Source organism: Aquarana catesbeiana, linkage group LG09 (assembly GCF_042186555.1).
Source record: "Aquarana catesbeiana isolate 2022-GZ linkage group LG09, ASM4218655v1, whole genome shotgun sequence".
Lineage (NCBI taxonomy): Eukaryota > Metazoa > Chordata > Amphibia > Anura > Ranidae > Aquarana > Aquarana catesbeiana.
Window position 1 is genome coordinate 256064642 of NC_133332.1, and position 17740 is coordinate 256082381.

The 17740-nt window shown below is 41.4% G+C and overlaps 1 protein-coding gene across 1 annotated transcript in view; it reads left to right on the forward strand.

Moving 5' to 3' along the window:
• Nucleotides 1-17277, forward strand: part of PHF8 (PHD finger protein 8) — a 50722-nt gene extending 33445 nt beyond the window's left edge. Inside the window, exons 16-22 of the mRNA XM_073600231.1 lie at nt 360-445; nt 522-649; nt 1555-1904; nt 2341-2436; nt 3833-3942; nt 5519-5795; nt 6702-17277. Coding sequence (XP_073456332.1) covers nt 360-445; nt 522-649; nt 1555-1904; nt 2341-2436; nt 3833-3942; nt 5519-5795; nt 6702-6793 — 1139 coding nt within the window. The 3' untranslated portion in view covers nt 6794-17277. The remainder of the gene's footprint in view (nt 1-359; nt 446-521; nt 650-1554; nt 1905-2340; nt 2437-3832; nt 3943-5518; nt 5796-6701) is intronic.
• The last annotated feature ends 463 nt before the right edge of the window (nt 17278-17740 follow it).

Below are 17740 nucleotides of genomic sequence, written 5' to 3' on the forward strand. Positions count from 1 at the left end.
CTGTGTCTCTCTGCTATACTCTAGCTCTGAAGAGACACATTAGTGATATAGTGGTTGTGTGAGCTAATGTGTACAGTAGGAAAACTTTTTTGTATACTGAAGAACCCAGTCATGGCTGTAACTCCTTAACAGAGTGAAGATCGGCTGCAACAGAGGTGGTAATTTTTAAACTTTTTTCTAAGGAAGAGTGGGAACCCCCTAGTAGGTGTGCAGACCCAGGAAGTCAAACCAAATATCCCCAAAAGATATTAGAAATTGCCAAGATGTTTTAATTCTCTCAAATATATATCAAAAAATGAAATGACAATTTTAAGTGGGCTAACCCTTAATCTTTCTTTTCACTTCACTGCTTTCTCCAGAATTCCCACGTAAGCTTCCACGTGCAAAGCCATGCTCAGACCCCAACAGAGTACGAGAACCAGGAGAGCTAGAGTTTGATGTAGAGGTTGGTGAAATACACAAGAATTTTAATTTTAATGAAATGTTAACTCGCATCACACTAAATCATCTGTTGCTAACAGGAAGACTACACCACGGATGAAGAAATGGGAGAAGCTGATGGAGACCAACTTGGAGCTAGCAGTGGGGGTATATTGGACCTTCTTAAAGCCAGCAGACAGGTTGGAGGCCCAGAATACTCTGAAATAGAGTAAGTAAACAAAAATGGGTTTCTTTAATGGTGCATTCTTTCTGCACATTTTAAAGAGGATGTCAACTCCTAACTGGATAATTGCTGCATTGTGGTGTAATTTTTGTGTTTGTGTTTTTTGTGTTTTTTTTTTTTTTTCTAAATGAAATGGTCTTTGCCTCTTTTCTTTTATATTTTTGTTGTATCTCAGTGCTGCTGACCGGCAGCAGCCTCTTTGCAGCCACATCCTGTCTTTATGCACTCTAGCAATGGTTCAATCCCAGTTCTCTGGGAATTTTGATCTCCTGGGTTCCCCACAGCTCTCGCTTTTTTATTCTGACCTCCACATCACTGCTATGTTTTTGCAGTGGCACTGAGGTCAGCAGGAGGAGCTGCAGGGGACCCAGGAATTCAACACTCCTGTGTTGATTTCCCAAAGAACTTCAGACTATGAGAGCTCATGAACGTGTTTAGGATTTATTTACAGATTTTGTTCTTTTCTGGTAACAAAGGTTTTATCAATTCTTTTTGGTGACATAATTGCTTTAAACCCATAAGTGCTCATTACTGAACAATTCTGGATCTATGCAAAGCAGGAAGTGAATCGGTGAACAAAAGACCAAGTCCCAATCTCCCTGCTTTCCATCTAGAGTGCAAACGCTGGTTATCAGACCAGCAACAAGGACAAATCGCTGTTTCCTAGTCTAAGGTGTGGCAATAAGGAGGGGTGGGCACATACTTTGATTTTGTAGAGAGATTTAGTGGCTTTGCAGCCACCCTGATCACTTTAGTAGATGACTTACAGGCCAAACTTTTTAAAATATTGCTTCAATATCATACTTGGCTCCCTTTACTGTTTGAGCTTAGCTTTCTGTACATTTTCCTTTCAATTTTAGATTATTATATTACTTTCTCTCTGTTTACAGTGAAGCACCTGCTTCTCCAAGCACCCAGGAGGCCATTCAGGGTATGCTGTGCATGGCCAACCTTCAAGCCTCTTCCTCCTGCACCCCTGCTAGCCTTCAGGCTTGGTGGGCAGCTGGACAAGAGAGTGGTGCTGCATCTGGTATACCACAAAGTGGTAGTAAGGCTGCAGCCGGCAACAAGTCTGGAAGTAATGGTACAAGTGGAATCTCTGGGAACAGCAAAGTGATTCTGAGGCCAGGAAAGAGGCCGGTTAAAAGACCTGCGCACCGTAGTATGGACAGTGAAGATGACGAAGATAGTACTGATGAGCAGGAAACACTGGGAGCCTGTTTTAAAGATTCAGAATATAGTGAGTATGGTTGTACTATGTCTATGCATATCATTGAAATTTAGTGACTCTGCCACAAGAAGCGTAGGCTCATGCTGACCTCTCCTTTTGAGAGTGTTCGTTTCATGGCTGATGCTTTGGCTTTAATGCTTTTTAGATTTGTGACCTAGGAGCTCCTCAGTACATAACCTAGAGTTTATCAGCTGCCGAACAATCCTAGTTGCTAGGTCCCTGTATGCTATACATCCTTTACAGATCTGCTTCCTGGAAGGCAAATGCACTCCACTGTAGATCTGTCAGAACCAATCCTCACTTTTTATCAGTCCAGTGCTACATTCACATTTCCATCAGACATTCTTCTAAAACATCTCATTCTCTTGTTCGCTATTGTTTTTGAACATCTATCCACCTATACCAGTCATAGTTAGTTTGATTACTTTTCTGTTATGCATTTCAGTTTACCCATCTCTGGAATCTGATGATGACGACCCAGCACTAAGGTCACGTCCCAAAAAAAAGAAGCAGACCGATGATGCTCCATGGAATCCAAAAGGTACTATAAATGTTCACCTTCCTTATACTGTAGATTTTGGTGTCCTTTTCACCACAATCAGTTTTATGTATTTTGTAATTACGGAATGAATCACAGATAGTTGGTGGGTGAAATAAAACAAACCCATTATTAACACAAATCACAATGCTCTTTTTAAAAACCAACTTCAGACAAAGACCCCTGCAATGCATTTTTTTTTTTTTTTTTTAAGTCTTCAGGATAGTTACGTGATGCGCAGGGTCCTTTTTGGATCCTCCTCTGGAGGTGGGCAGTCTACATTGAGCAGAAAGCAGCGCTGATGTCATGTATGATTTATGCACTCCTTACACTGCGAGTGTTAGCACATGATGCCCTGCACTCACAGCCTCCGTCTTCCTGTTTGACACTTGGTATAATTTTACTTTGAATACTAAGGTCCTCCTGTGGTGAAGTGGTAGGTCACAGATGTTAGAGAGTAGGGGAACACTGGCTATGGTTCTAAGGCCCCTTTCACACTGATGGACCATTCGGGCAAGCCTGTCAGTTTTTCAGGTGGACCTGGTCTGACCATCCATAGCTCTCCGATCCTGTCCCTTAAAACAGAGAGATGGGGACCTGTTCCCCATCCATCAGGCGGATTAAATGGGATGACAGATTGAGTCGAACAGGTGGTCCCTTTCTATCTGACTACCCCACAGAAGACAGCAGACCTGTCATCCACCTGCTCAGCAGAGAGATCCCCCACTGAGCAGGTGGATCAGCTTGACAACCTGTCTGAAAGGGGCCTTATTGGGCTTGCATTTAACCTGTAGCTTTTTATGAAAACAAATACTTTTTTTGGGCTTTGAACTAGCTGCTATCGGTCAAAAATCTCAACATTGGTGTAAGAATCCTGTAATTGATAATTAATTGTAATTAATCCTGTAATTAGCCATTCTCTAACACAGTGTTTCTCAACTCCAGTCCTCAAGGCGCACCAACAGGTCATGTTTTCAGGATTTCTCTCAGATGAAATGGCTGTGGTAATTACTAAGGCAGTGAAAACTGATCAAATCACCTGTGCAAAATAGTGGAAATCCTGAAAACATGACCTGTTGGTGCGCCTTGAGGACTGGAGTTGAGAAACACTGCTCTAACACATACTATTGTTTTATTTTTATTTTATTTTTCCTTTGCCCATTTTTTTTTTTAGTTCTTTGGTCTGTTGGTAGTGTATGAATAGTATTTGGAGGTGGAGGGAGAATAACCATGCATGTGTCTCATTTTCTTCTTAGATTTGATTAGAATATACATGCAGCTCCAGGCAAACCATATTCCTCAGTGCTTTGTCCCTTTTTGTAAACCATGAGAAAAATCATTTTGATGTTGAAGGTAATGATTGTGACAGAAATGTAATAAATTACTTTGTCTGTTTCAGCACGTGTCACTCCAACACTCCCAAAACAAGCCCGTCCAGTTCGAGAAGGAACTCGCGTGGCCTCAGTTGAGACAGGACTGGCTGTGGCAGCAGCAAGACTTTCTCAGCAGGTACTTTGCAAAATCAACCAAAAGCTTTTATAGCCTTGCTAACTTATTTTAGCAGTTTGGACTTCCCTACATTGTGATTTCATAAAAAGTTCAGATTTTTAAAAAAAATCTGATTGTAAATGTAAAGTTATGCACTTGGGGGCTAAGAATATGCATGCATCATACATACTAGGGGAAGGACAACTGGGGGATCCATAGTGGAGAAGGATCTGGGGGTTTTGGTAGATCATATGCTCAATAATAGCATGCAATGCCAAGCTGTGGTTTCCAAAGCAAGCAAAGTACTTTCTTTTATTTGGAGAGGTATGGAATCCAGAGAGGTCTCATTTTGCCCCAGTACAAATCATTAGTAGGACCTCAAATGGAATATGCAGTTCAGTTTTGGGCACCAGTTCAGAAAAAGGATATCGGAGAACTGGAGAAAGTGTAGAGAAGGGCAACCAAACTGATAAGAGGCATGGAGGAGCTCAAATATGAGGAAAGATAATTTATTCTCTCTTGAGAAGAGGAGATTAAGGGGGGGGGGATATGATCAACATGTACAACTACATAAGCGGTCCATATAGTGAACCTGGTGTTGAGTTATTTATTCTTTAAGGCCATTACAGAGGACAAGCAGGGACTCTACGTCTAGAGGAAAAAAGATTTAATCTCCAAATACAGAAATGTGAAAATGTGGAATAGACTCCCCCCAGAGGTGGTTCTGGCAAGTTCAGTAGATTGCTTTAAAAAAGGCCTGGATGCTTTCCTAAATGTACGTAATATAACTGGGTACTAACATTTATAGGTAAAGTTTATCCAGGAAATATCTGATTGCCTCTTGGGGGATCAGGAAGGAATTTTTTCCCTTGCTGGAGCAAATTGGATCATGCTTTCCTGGAGTTTTTCGCCTTCCTCTGGATCAACTGTGGATGAAGGATTGTGTATATGGGATTGTTTTTTTTTTTTTTTTTTTTGTTTTGGTCGAACTAGATGGAGTTGTGTGTTTTTTTTTTTTTTTTTTTTTTTTTTTTTCCAACCGACTAACTATGTAACTATGATTGGAGAAAAGGGATCTAAAAGGACCCAAACAAATTGAAGCCCTTTTAGTTCCCATTCACACTGCATGCTGCAAGGTGTTGTAAGTGCATTCACTTGTACCCCAACACACATGAACACAATGGGGTTGATTTTTTAAAAAGAGTGCAAAAATTAGTGCCAATTTGCATAGAAACCAATCAGCTTCCAGGTTTCTTTTTCAAAGCCTAATTGATCAAATTGAAGTTAGAAGTTGATTGGCTACCATGCATAGCTGCACAAAATTTTGCACTCTCCAGTTTTAGTTTTAGTCTCCCATTTTATTTATTTTTGGACATTTTGGTGCATTGCCAGCCCAATCATTTGAATGCACTGTCTTAATGCATTGCATGTTGACATGCAAAAACAACGCAACACATCAGCTTGCTAAGATGTGAATGGGCTCTTGGAGTTTTGTGGGCAGGTAAAAAGTTCTCAAGGTGTCATGTTTTAGCTAAGGTCTAAAAACTAACCATTGCATGTGTCTGTGCCCCTTACTTTCTCACGTTTGTTCTTTTAGGAGCAACAGAGGTCTCAAAAGAAAAAACTGACCACCAAGAAAAAGCCTCCAAGTGAACCAGAACCTCAAATTCTCCCATCAGAGCCTGAGCCGCCACCACCTCCTGAGCCTCAGCTTGAGGTCTTTTCTGGCAGCCTGGTTGACCATGAATACACAGCTGGTCCCAATATATTTGGCATGGCTCAGGTGAACCGTGGCACTACCCCGATGGCACCAGGTGTTTTCCTTTCTCACAGACGGCTTTCTGCTACCTCTCCAACAAGTCAAGTCGTGCAGGGTACGAATTGAATTGTGTAGTAACTGACTTTACCTTTTTAAAAGTCTCCTTTTTGCAATCTATGTTACAGCGGTTTACAGATTACCTTTAGTGAAAACTGTGTGGGGAAGATTACCAGATCCAGGAATATAAACATACGTTTTTTTAATGAAAATCTTGCCTTTTTTTTTTTTTCCGTGAAAACCTAGCTTGCTGCATTACCTGTTAAGCCTTGCTATTAATCCTTTTGAATTCGATGAGCAGCCTCCATGACCAATAGAAAGGTGTGTGAAGCTGAGCAATGGCTAAGCTTCACTCTGTACAGTAAATGTTGGGAGGAGGGCCTTGCTCCAGAAGAAATTTCCATGTAACTGTGTCTGCATATGTCTAATGAATCTTTGGTGTGTCACAAAATGTGAAATACTCCAGTTTGTGATGGGTATACTTAGAAAATGTTAAAGTGAACCTGACCTGGTCTAAAAAGATAGCTGTGCTAAAGTGCAGGCACCTAGTGGTGATTGCTAATAAGTAGATCAGTGATGGCGAACCTTGGCACCCCAGATGTTTTGGAACTAAATTTCCCATGATGCTCAACTACACTGCAGAGTGCATGAGCATCATGGGAAATGTAGTTCCAAAACCTCTGGGGTGCCAAGGTTCGCCATCACTGAAGTAGGAGAGACTGGAACTCCTCTTTAACAACTAAATGTAGAAAAAAGATTTTTTTACTTTTTACTATTTTGGTGTAGTTTCCTTTTGATAAAAATATGAGCGATCCATTATTTATTACCAAATGAAGGCTCCATATGTTCTGAAAAATGATAAATGGCTATATACAAGAGTATAATTCATCTGCATATACAAAGTAGTTGCGATAAGCAGTTAACTGTACTACTTTTTTTTTTTTTTTTTTTTTCTCCCCTCAAGGAAAGCGACCCAAGAAAGGTTTAGCTACAGCTAAGCAGCGTCTGGGCAAGATCCTGAAGATTCACCGGAATGGAAAGCTTCTTCTGCTGTGACCGCCTTCCTCTTACACTCTTGATGCTGACCCTTTTCTTCTTGAGTGGATGAGTGGACTTTTAGGGTCATTGTACAGAGAAAGCAGAGCTGGGTCCCTAGCTGTGCTGAAGACTTATTTTTGTAAGAACTGCACACATAGACATAAACTTGTTTTACTGAGAAAAAAAGGCAGGCTGCCCAGAGAGCAAGATGGTAGAAAAATCACATGACATGATGATTTTCATCCTCTTCACCTTTGCGTTGTCTCAAACTTGAGGCCTTTGATAAGAATGAGAGCATTAGTTGAAAGGTGCATATAACGGGTGAACCTTCTGCTAAAAGATGCCGTTAAAGTTGTGTGTTTTTTTTTCTTCTTTTTTAAACTTTGAACACAACAAACAATTTTTGTTAAAGTTTATCCCACTCCCAACTGAGTTATTTTGGTATCTTACCTGAGATCCACAGGGAGAAAATCCCACTTAAAGCACTTGTCTTGGCCTTCTGGGATCTTGGGCTGTTTTTGTCAGGTTCTCCATGGACGAGTGATAACCAGATGTAATAGCACATTTTTTTTTCTCACTTATTATATTTCTACACTGCCTCATTCTTCCTGCCACAGTCTCCCAACACAACCAAACTTTTATGACTTCTGGTACTGTTTGGTTTGTATCACATCTAGAAGATTTTTTTTTCTTCTTTATAGCACTTAAGTTTGGATATGCCTGCCATATAGCTCTTGATGTGTGACCCAGCAGTGATTAGGACATGTTCACCAGAAGGAATCAGACCTTGCAAGTGAACTTTTGGAAGCACTGTCTTTACCACACCTGACAAAAGAAGCTTCAGAAAATCTCCATTACATTGACCTACTGGAGGAAATTTGGCCTGGACGCTATGAAGGCATCAGATGTGACTGATCTCCACCTTCCTCTCTCTGCCATGTATAAATATATATATGAATTATTATTTTTATTTTAATTTTTTTTTCAGGAAACTGATGTATGGTTGAAAGCAAATTTCTTCCAAGGGGGATATATTAAAAAGAAGAAAAACAAGCCACATCTGCTTAAAAGGGAAAAGTACACAACATCTTTCACATCGGGTATATCAATGCGTAGCTTGCATGAGGTCCGTGTTTACATGCACAGGTGTAATACGCATGCATGGATACAGTGGCTGATCCCAGTTTGACGTTGACATCTATGCGGGCGCGTTTCTGAACTCGCATTAACTGCGTTTAGGGATGTCTATTTGCACCCGTACGGATGTCAGGAAGCAGCAGCTGTATCCCAATAGGCAGCAATGGGACTGCTTGCATGAGGATGTGCTGAACACATGGGTTACCTGCAGGTAAACATGGCCCTCATGTGGGGGTTCTCATTGATGAGCCCCATGTGAATGAGGCCTAACATGCTTGTTATGCATTTTTGAATTCTGTTGAAACATTTCCGAACATAATTTTTAGGGTCATTGCAATGCCAGAGTAATTAGTGAGACAGAATCAGTAGAGAGTCTTCTGTATGTAGTAATTTTTACTTTGCTCCAACCTTAGGATTGGTTGTGGTTGTGTGTTTTAGGCATAAGAAATTGGAGTAGCGTTTTAAATTACTATTTAATATAGTGGCACTTTTTAACAGAACTAGCAGTTTGTGCTAGTACAGTGCCGTACCTTTTTAGATTAAATCTAGTAGCTTTGTTCAATACATTTTCCCACACTTTTATGTAATGAAAGGGCCACAAATAAGGGGGTCTGTATTTTCAAAGAGTGTTGAAGGGATTAGAGCTGCTGTCAGTTTTTTTTGTTTTGCAAGTTCCTGTTGGGGAGATTTCCACTCTTTTCCTATGCCAGTGACAACATTTCCTTGAGACAAGAAGTGGTGACAGACTCCTCCAACAGAGGCCTGGATCAGTTTTAACCAGAGATTCAAGGCCTTCACCATTTTTGTGATTGTCTAGTAGTGGGAAGGTGACACAGGAAGGCGTAAGATCCTCACAAAGCTAAATATTCCCACAACTATCCAAAATTTTTGGCAAGATTTTCCTATTACCTTTGCAGGTAGTGTACTTACCTGTTTTCCTCTCATGACGCATTGTGCATAGGAGGATATCCTGCCATAGCAAGCACGTGCGGATGGCAGAATGGTGGTAGCTAGCCTTTCTGTTTGGCGGAAGGTCTTCTCCTCCTCCTCCTCCTCCTCCTCCTCCTCCTCCTCCTCCTCCTCCTCCTCCTCCTCCTCCCACAGGGTGATTTTTTTAAAAGGTAATACCATTAACCCACTAGTGTGGTAGGTAGTATGAGTGTACTATATACATGATTTGCCTTTGTGCCCCAATCTGCTGGCTTTAATTCTAAGATCTTCTCTTTTTTTTTTTTAAGTTCACTTGAGCTATGCTACCTGTGCCTAGGTGGTTGAAACTTTCAGTGATCCTTTTTACTCTGGCACTTAGTGGCCAATGCTGCCTCTTAATAATTGCTTTATGGGTTTGCTTTACAATTCTTAACCGAAATGTTTCACTGTCTAGTGAAGTAATCCTTTCGGACGTGTAATAGCAGTATATATATGCAGCAAAGGCTTCCAGGTAAAATGCTTTAAAAGGTGATACTCTCATGGGGGAAATAGAAGCAGGGTTCTTGTACACTTATATCTAGGAGCATTATTATACACCAATGAAGTACTTGGGTGCATCAAAACAGCCATGGCTGCCATGTATTTTATAGGTACAGGTAAAGAGATGCAACATTGTGCGTATGTTGCAGCAATAACCTGTCTTTTGCGTATGACACCTTTTATTTAAAGTGAAATTGCAACTGTGCTGCAAAATTCTGTTTTTATCAGAGCAAACCATCTATCTCCTCTAGTTATATAAACCAGAATGTATGTAATGTCTTCCTACCCAGTGTACTGTTTTGAAACCATACACTGATCTGTTATTGCAATGAATTTGTTGAATCCCATTTTTTAATTTTTATGTATAGAGCAGAGGGAATTGGAGACTCTTTTGTTAAATTACTATTAGTATTAAAATAGGCCAGCTTGTAAAGAGTCTTTTAAAGTGGTTGTAAACCTCAGACATGAAAAATGAACAAAACATATCCCTTTATAGTGTACTTGTCTCAATTAAGAGCACTGAGTGCCTTTTCTGTCTGCTGAGTTGTTCCTCTGCTATCAGCATGAAAATCACTTCTGACAAGTTTTCCTGATGCCAAGATAAAAATAGTGACGGGAGGGACCTCCAGCAGATTGATTTCTGTGAGCTGTGTGGAGGGGGCTGTGTCTCTTCCTTCCAATCAGCTTTCTGATATCTCCTCACTGAGCTCTGCCGTGCGTAATTTCAGCTCTCCGCCCCCTTTTTTTCTGAACTCTTAGACAAGCTTTAGAAATTCAGCACTTTGAACGGCTGTAGAGAAGACTTCAGATAGACAGGTTCAACTTTTGTAAACCTGAGGCCAGTCACTTCTTTAAGTATATGTAAGGGTTTACAACTACCTTAATACTTTTAATACTTGCCTGTACCACTTCCCTTGCCACTGAGGTTGACTCTTGCAGAGTGATGGTGGCTGAAAAGTATTTGGGAGTGTGGTTTCATCTACCAGCTCCTGTGACACTGCATGGGTCTGTAGTGGTGTAGGGGCCAACAAGTTGAACCATAGAGCACATTGTGGGGAAAGGACAATTCACACTTCAGGAAGTGTCTTATGCAGAAGAGTCTTTGTTCTCCTGAAAATCGACAGTGGTTAAAGATCTGCCGTGTGTGGTAGGATAGGCAAGTCTAATGGGGCTCGTTCCAAAGTAGGTCCTTCCCCCATCCCCCTAGCACCAGGATGTAAGATGTATTAGATATTTATTGGGTAGTGACCAGTTGCTGTTGGAGATAAGAAGCTTGCTGAGCCTGATACAAGTACTAATGTATAGACTGGAGAGCCCTTTGTATTTGTATTCTTCCAGGCTACACCCACAGCAGCTCGATATAACTCCTTTTAATCTACAGGGCCCTTCTAGAAGATGCGTTTCCCTCAAGTCCTGACCTAGAGTTAACTTGGGTTATATTTAATTGGACTATACCTATTCGTTTGATGCCCTTTAAAGTAATATTAAAGTCTTGTTTTTTATTTAAGAAAAAAAAAAAAAAAAACCCTGTTATACTTGCAAGCTCTGTGTAATGGTTTTGCACAAAGAAACCCAGATCCTCCTCCTTCTCGAGTCCCTCGTCTGCACTCCTGGCCCCTCCCTCCTGCCAGTTGCCCCCACAGCAAGCAGCTTGCTATGGGGGTACCCAAGCTGAACCGCTGCTCTGTGTCCATTCACACGAGGAGCTGCGGCTCGGCCCCGCACCCTCCGTCTCCTGATTGGTCGGCTCATTGACTGTGATTGACAGCAGCCGGAGTCAATGGCTCCCGCTGCCAAAAGCCAATCAGGAGTGCAAGCCCTTGGAGAGGCAAGGCTCTCCTAGACATCGCTGGATCAAGAGGGGGCTCGGCTAAGTATTAGGGGGGCTGCTGCACACAGAAGGTTTTTTACTTTAATGCATAAAATGTATGAAGGTAAAAAAAAAAAATCTTCTGCAACCCCTTTTAAGATTCATAATAAACGTTGTAGTACAAGGGCCTACCTGTTGTATATGAAGTGTTTAGATAAACCCCAGTTTAACATAATTAATGATAAATCAAAAGCAGATTGTACAAATTGTAAAACGTGTTCCAGCTTTACAGATCTTAACAGCACTGCCATTAAAAATAATGGCAAATGGTTTGTTTGGTTTGTCTTTAAACTAGTTATGTTCCAATATATAGTACACATTCCCTGACAGATGAGCTGTAAAGGAAATTTCCATAATGACCTGCTGTTAACAGAGCACATTTGTCAGGGAATGTATATACAGCAACTCTCTGCTTACTAGTGTTTAAAGTTGAACTCCAGGCAGATAAAAAAAGACAAATTATTGCAGCCCTGTTATTAATATATCTTAAATGCAAGTAGAGTAATTACCTGAATTAGACCTGGTATCAGTCTCAGGCAGTTGCTGTACGGCAGAACTGGAATGTGTGATGAAGAAGCAGCACAAGGAGCCCAATCAGTTCAGATGTGGATGGGAAGAGAAAGCAGACTATGAGATGAGCTCTTCAGTGTGCTGCTTCTCTTTTCACTGTCCAAAAACAGGCTGGGTTTCTTTTTTGGTTTACAGAGGAGGTCCAGCCCCCCACGAAAAATTAAGTCAGCAGCTACAAATACTGTAGCTGCTGACTTTTAATATATGGACACTTACCTGCCCAGGGATTGCTTGATGTTGGCACCCCAGCCGATCTTCGGATCGGCTGCCGGGTGCAGCCGCCACCATTCCTGGTAAGGGAACCCAGCAGTGAAGGAGGGGGCTAAACTTTGCGGCCCCGTCTCCTGTAAGTGGGGAATGGTACCTGTCAAAAACGGGTCCCCCCCGCCCCCCGAAAGGTGCCAAATGTGGGGAGGAGACGGATAAACGGAAGTTCCACTTTTCAAATTCAGTACAGAGCTTAACTGGTAGGATTGCCATCTGCTCTGGATATAAAAACAGAATTACTGAGTAAAATCTTGATTGACGCAGTGAGTGTAATTTATTGTACATGTGCAGCCTGCAGCTTGACTAGGTAATAATCCATGTACATTAAGTTATATGATCCAATGTTATGTAAGTCAGGAAATTTATAACCATGATTGTGTCACAATGCTAGGTTTGGGGAAGGAGTAAACTTAAATTGCTGTAGCATCTCTCTCCTTTCTCAACCTTTATTTCACATGGAGGAACCCTTGAAATATTTCTTTGGGCTATAGACAACCCTTGCTAATTATTATTACATGTACAGCTCGCAGTACATTAGTGTGATGATCAGTTGGAAGAATTCACATCACACTTGTGATCATTGAGAAGAATTACCCCCTTGGGCCCCTGTCACACGGGGCGGATCTGCTTGGCGGACTCTGCCTGCTTAGCGCGAGATCGCTTTGTTGATCTCCACTGAGCCGGCGAATGACAGGTCTGTCTCTACTCACTGTGCAGGGACGGACCTGTCAGAGCCCCGCTGTCCTGTATGGGAGATCGTATGAAAACAGACCCCCCCCCCTGTCCGTTTTCATCCCATCCGCTGGACAGATGGCAAACGTATCGCCATCCGTCAGTTTTGAGCGGATCTTATCGGATGGCATCTCCGCTGACATCAGCTTGCCCACACGAGTAAATCGGTGGCCCGCTCGGATTCACCTGAAAAATGGACAGGCGGATCCGAGCGGGCCTATCATGTGAAAGTAGCCCTACAGAGAACTAAAAAGATCAATGGTGTCAGTGGGAACTTTTTTGAGAGGCAGAACATACTCATTGTTCAAAGTACCCTGGTTGGGAAACCCTGCTTGAGAATAAAGATGGTATCATCTGAAGTGCAGGCCATATTTTTTCATACATGGAACTCCAATGGAATGGCTAGTGTGTCACAGTCATGTAAAGACATAGAACCTCCCCTATTCATTTATGTTTCCATTTTTTGTTATTGGTAAAAGTAATGTAGGCAAGAGTTTAAGTGTTTTTATATTTTTTTTTTATTTTAATGGTCAAATACTAGAGTAAGCGGTTTGGTTCATCTACCCCCCCCCCCCCCGTTCTTTTACAACCAAGGAAGCTGCCATCTTGGACTCTGTGTGATCTGCAGTTGCCATGTAGCTGCACATGTGATCATCAATGACACCAGCTTGATGGTTTGAGGCCCCATGCACACTGGAAGTTAAAATAACGTTCTAAGAACGTCAGTAGCTTTGCAGTGAGTTTTTCAAAGTTTTTGCAATAGCGTTTTTTAGTGTTAGAGTTTTTCCGCGTTAGCATTTTAGCGTCTTTTTTTGTTTTTTGTTTTTTTTTTTTTTTTTTTTTTTGGAAGAAAAATTTTTAAAAATTTTTCAATGGATCAAAAACGTTTACCGCTGGTGAGCGACGTTTGAGCGTTTATCGACGTTTATCAGCGTTAGAGCGTTTTTACAGCTGAAAAACGTCTCTCAGAACCCACTAGTTTTGTATTTTTTTTTTTTTTCCTGTTCAAAAACGCCACTGCCCAAAAGTGCTGATAACAGCCTATGTGTGCATGGACACACAGGATAACATGATGGAGGAAAAAACGTCTACAGCCAAAAACAGCTGCTGTAAAAACATCAAAAAACATCCAGTGTGCATGAGGCCTGAAAGTTCGGTTGAGAGGTATTGGTGAACTATGCACATGCAAACCTTCAGTGATAGGGGTAATGGCCTTATGCCAGCCATACATGGGTTGAATGCCTAACAAATTTTCTTTCAAAAATCAGAATATTTGTGCTTTTTGTAATGCGATGGCGCCACCACTGATTTCGAAATTTGACCAACCATTCACCTCATGTTGCTACAGATAAAAATTTTCGTGGCCAGAAATCTTCTTCCAGGTCACAGCTCATGCGTATTTTAGTTTTTGTTTTATGTCTCACATGATTCTCCCATCATTGATTAGAAATTTGTTTTTCAAAACCTTTCCAACATGCCCGATCACTCAAATTCGATGGCCACGCGAAAATCGGCCGTTGCTGCGGCCCACTAATGGTGCGCAATTCATACAAAAATTCTTAGTTACGATTTTCTAAGGAAAATTCTTTCAGAATTCGACCCATGTATGGCCGTCCTTAGTTGCCAGGCAGGTATCTTTTGGGTGTAAGGACCACACACCATTTTTTTTTTAAACTAAAACTAATAGTGCCGGATCAGGAGAATTACTGTTGAAGATTTTACCCCGATTGCTTATCTCTGCTAATCTAGTTGTGATAGGTTACTGTGCTCTGAACATTGCTCCTGTATATGTATGATGGGGTGCCTAGTGCAATTTATTGGAATTTTAAAGTGGAACTTCACTCTCTCAATCAACCTTAACTATTTTCAATCCTTTTGCTGCTAGCATTAGCAAATAGATAGGAAAGTATAGGTTTATTTGTTCTTTTACAATTTTTTCTTTAGTTTTCATGCCTAAGCAAATGATGCCATACATCCCAGGAGTCTTCAGGTGGGGAGGAGGGGTTTTCTCAGCTAAGCACACTCTCCTGCTTGCATGCCTGAGCTAAGGACAGCTAAAATGTTCAACATGAATCATCAGCCCTTACTCAAGATGGCCACAACCAGAAATGCTAGGAGGGTGTTTTTCTATGTGATTTCTCAGCAAAATAAAACAGACATGGATTAGTTTGCCAAGTTTGAATATTAAAAATAAATTAAATAGCACTTTTTGGTTTGTAGTGCTCAGATACAGTGTAGTTAGGGGTAAGTTCTTGTAGATGACTATCATTTTTTTATGCTATGCACCACTTGATTAAGCCTGGGCATGGGGGGTTCTGAAATAAGAACTGATTTGGTTAGTTGATTTTTGCTTTCATTCATTTTCCAGCATAGCATATGCTATATACTGTGCAACAATGCAATTTGTTCTTTTACGTTGACATATCAGGCTTTTGGCATTCTATCAGTGTGGCATTTGATCACTCTTTATAGAAATAATATTCCAAAGCACACCCATTGTATAAGGAGGGTGTTTGGGGAGGTAAATGCAGTTTTTCATCTGTTAATAAGTATTTTCTGTGTATGAAGTGTCATGTTTGTATTCTACCCTTGTTCTTTGTGCATACAAGCTGCCTGTCACCAATATAGCGCTAGCAGATTAGCCAATGGAAAAGTTGGGTATGACAGGCTTCTCTGTCATGCTTTACCTCATTGTCACTCTGACACTACATTTTCACAATGTCTAACCTCTTAGCAGCTGCGATATACAGTAGGCAGAGCTTGAATAGAACAGGAAGCATTTTTTATCACCCTTTCAAAATGCTCTAAACCTTCATAACTGCAAAAAGAGGCAGTGGCCAGTTTCTTTTCTGCCTTCTTTAAAGTATATTATGTTCTTTAAGAATAGATGCGCTAGGGCATCATATATGTGTTAAAAGAGAATGCCAATGCTTGCCCCCCTAAAACCGTGTAAACCCTAAAGTCATAATAAATACTCAGGTTTTGAAGGAGACACCCTAAGCTGCTTTCTCTTACCTTTACTTGCTGCTGTCATTAGAGGAGCTCCAGGCTCCTGCAGAAAAAAATTAAAAGTCAAATACTATAGCTATTGACTTTTACTGTTAGGACACTTACCTGTCCAGGAATCCAGTGATGTCTTCACCCGAGCCAATTTTTCAACCGGCTATCGGGTACTGCAGCCGCCATGTCCACTAAGGAAAACGTCCGTGAAGCCTTGCGGCTTCACAGCCGGTCTCCTACTGCGCATGCACAAAGCGCGCTGCGCTCTCTAATTGGGCAGGCTTTGGGGGATAGAGGAAGGGGGACAAACTTCCAGCTGAGTTTGCCGTGGCAGACTCGGCCAGGAGTGGGAGCGGGTACCTGTCAAAACCAAGTATGCCCTCTCCCCAAAAGGTGCCAAAATGTGGCATCAGAAGGGGGCAGGAGGCAGATATGCTGAGCTTCCCCTTTTGGGTGGAACTCAGCTTGAAGTAATCTTTTGGGGAAGAAAAAAGTTATTTGCATTGGGGCCATATACTCCCCTAAACATTAAACCTTTCTCATCTAGGGTTCCTCCAGAGGTGGCTAGGAGTTCCTTGAGCTGTGGCTAAGTGACTTCCAATGTGTCGCTACCTACCTACTTAGGTCCCACACGAACTTGACCGTCAGCGGTATGACTCTTAAGGGTGGCATTCTGACCACCACTGGGAATTCTTCCCACTGACCACCACCACCAATTTAAGGGTTATTTTTCCTAATAACCACCAATTAACTAATCTTAACAGGGGTTTCCTGAGACCTGGAAATCATTGTTTCCCTTGGGTGAAATTGTTGAGAGGCCGCTTTACAGCCTTGTAATTGGTTGAAGAGCTACGGAACATTGAATTGTAGAAAGGAAAGGGTGGTTTTACATGAGCCCCATCTGCAAACTTTTAAAATAGTTTTTTCCGGGTGAAATGGGGTGGTTAGGTTGAAGGTAAGATGAGGTTACCTAAGGGTGCCTAGTACAAAACCTGAAGGTAAGTGTGTACAAGCCCCATGACACAAATGAAAGATCTTTATTTTGATAAGAGTAGATGTGGTTGTTTTCCTGTACTATACTATACTATTATAATTTTTTTTAACTAATGATTTGCTCAGGAAGACTACAAAACATGCTCAGTAGAAGAAAACTGAATATTTTAACCAGCCAAGGGAAAGAGGTTTTTAGTGGTTTGTACAAGTTGTGTTTTTTTTTTTTTTTTTTTTTTTAACAAAAATGACAAAAAAAAAATGTTAAGAGGCACCATTGCAGATGTGTGAATTTATTTTTTACCGTGTTTGCGCATCAGCTTAATGAAGTCAGGCTGCTGTCTAAAGTATGTTTCCTATGTCCAGTTTTCTGTTTACTAATGTAATTTATATATTTTTTTAGAATGTCTTGTTTTTCCTTCCTGTAGCATTAACTTAATACAGCTGCCTGAATCTGCTATCACAATGCTCTGTTTCGTTTCTGTTTTACAACAAAGTGTATCATTTCTATTTTTTGGGTAGGGTTTTGTGGGAAGTTGGTATTAAACTATCTGTAGAAGTCCTACTGAAATTGAATAGTTGCCAAGTGCCTGGGATCCTGTAGGACAATCCTGCGATTTAGGACATAGCTCCACTGTGTACGTGTTCCCCAGGATCTAGGTCCCTGGACAGTATGCTGCTAGATACCCCAAAAGTGTGTATCCTGCTCCCAGCTGCACGTGACTCGTTGGCTCTTGGGCCCTTCTGCCAGGCTACCAATGAGTACTACAGAGTACTGCCTATGAAACATGCACCCCTTTCTTGTGGCACCTGTAGGATTTGTTCTACCCTGGAGTCTGCTGCCCATGGCTAGAGTATGTTAGAGCTGGGCTTCATAAAGGAAGGGGGTTTGTGGCACAGTGGTCCCAGGGGGCTGCGTGGGGGGGGGT